Below are 788 nucleotides of genomic sequence, written 5' to 3' on the forward strand. Positions count from 1 at the left end.
GCGCGAAGTTCAAAACAAGCAAACGAACAATTTTATATTTCAGTAAATGTTTCGACAGCAAAGTTTCTATTTTTCTATTTTAATAAAATATTTATATGCATGTATGTATATAATCAAACACGTAAATACAGGGCTATCTGCGCTAGCCATCCCTAATTTAGCAGTGTAAGACTAGAGTGAAGGCAGCTTAGTCATCACCGCCAACTCTTGGGCTACTCTTTTACCAACGAATAGTGGGATTGACCGTCACATTATAACGCCCCCACATTATAGCGTCCTAACCACCTGGCCATGCCGGGCCTATAAAATTGTTAATTGTTTGTAATTGTTCAAAGTGTAAAGCCACTGAATTCGGATTTTCATTATCAAAATACGTCACTTCCGAAAAACTAAACTAACTACATAAAGTTTTAAAAGCACATTTATTTTTTTTTACTAAAATAAAGAAATTTGCACAGGGGAATATTACTTGTCTCCAGCTTACCATTTGTGGTTTCATTAAGTAAACACGGTGCCACATCATCAGGTAACGGTACTCTTGGATCACCACATCCACACGTTTCATTCCTTAGTAGCTGTGTACAAATCTGAAGACACGTCTAATGACACAAGGATTGTCACAAATAGAATATTTCTTATATTAACGGTATTTAATTTTTTCATAACAATTCAGACAATAAGATCAAAAATATATTTTAGTAATAATCTTCACCATTGTTATTAACATACTCAAAATGTACTTTGTCCAGTTTGTTTGTAATTAAGTATAAAGCTACACAATGGGATAT

General features: G+C 33.6%; 1 protein-coding gene across 1 annotated transcript in view; it reads right to left on the reverse strand.

The window, feature by feature from the left end:
- LOC106473876 (degenerin deg-1-like) overlaps window positions 1–788 on the reverse strand; it is a 44146-nt gene that overhangs the window by 14534 nt on the left and 28824 nt on the right. The window contains exon 7 of the mRNA XM_022402270.1: window positions 485–599. Coding sequence (XP_022257978.1) covers window positions 485–599 — 115 coding nt within the window. The remainder of the gene's footprint in view (window positions 1–484; window positions 600–788) is intronic.

This window comes from Limulus polyphemus, unplaced genomic scaffold (assembly GCF_000517525.1).
Source record: "Limulus polyphemus unplaced genomic scaffold, Limulus_polyphemus-2.1.2 Scaffold6588, whole genome shotgun sequence".
Classification (NCBI taxonomy): domain Eukaryota; kingdom Metazoa; phylum Arthropoda; class Merostomata; order Xiphosura; family Limulidae; genus Limulus; species Limulus polyphemus.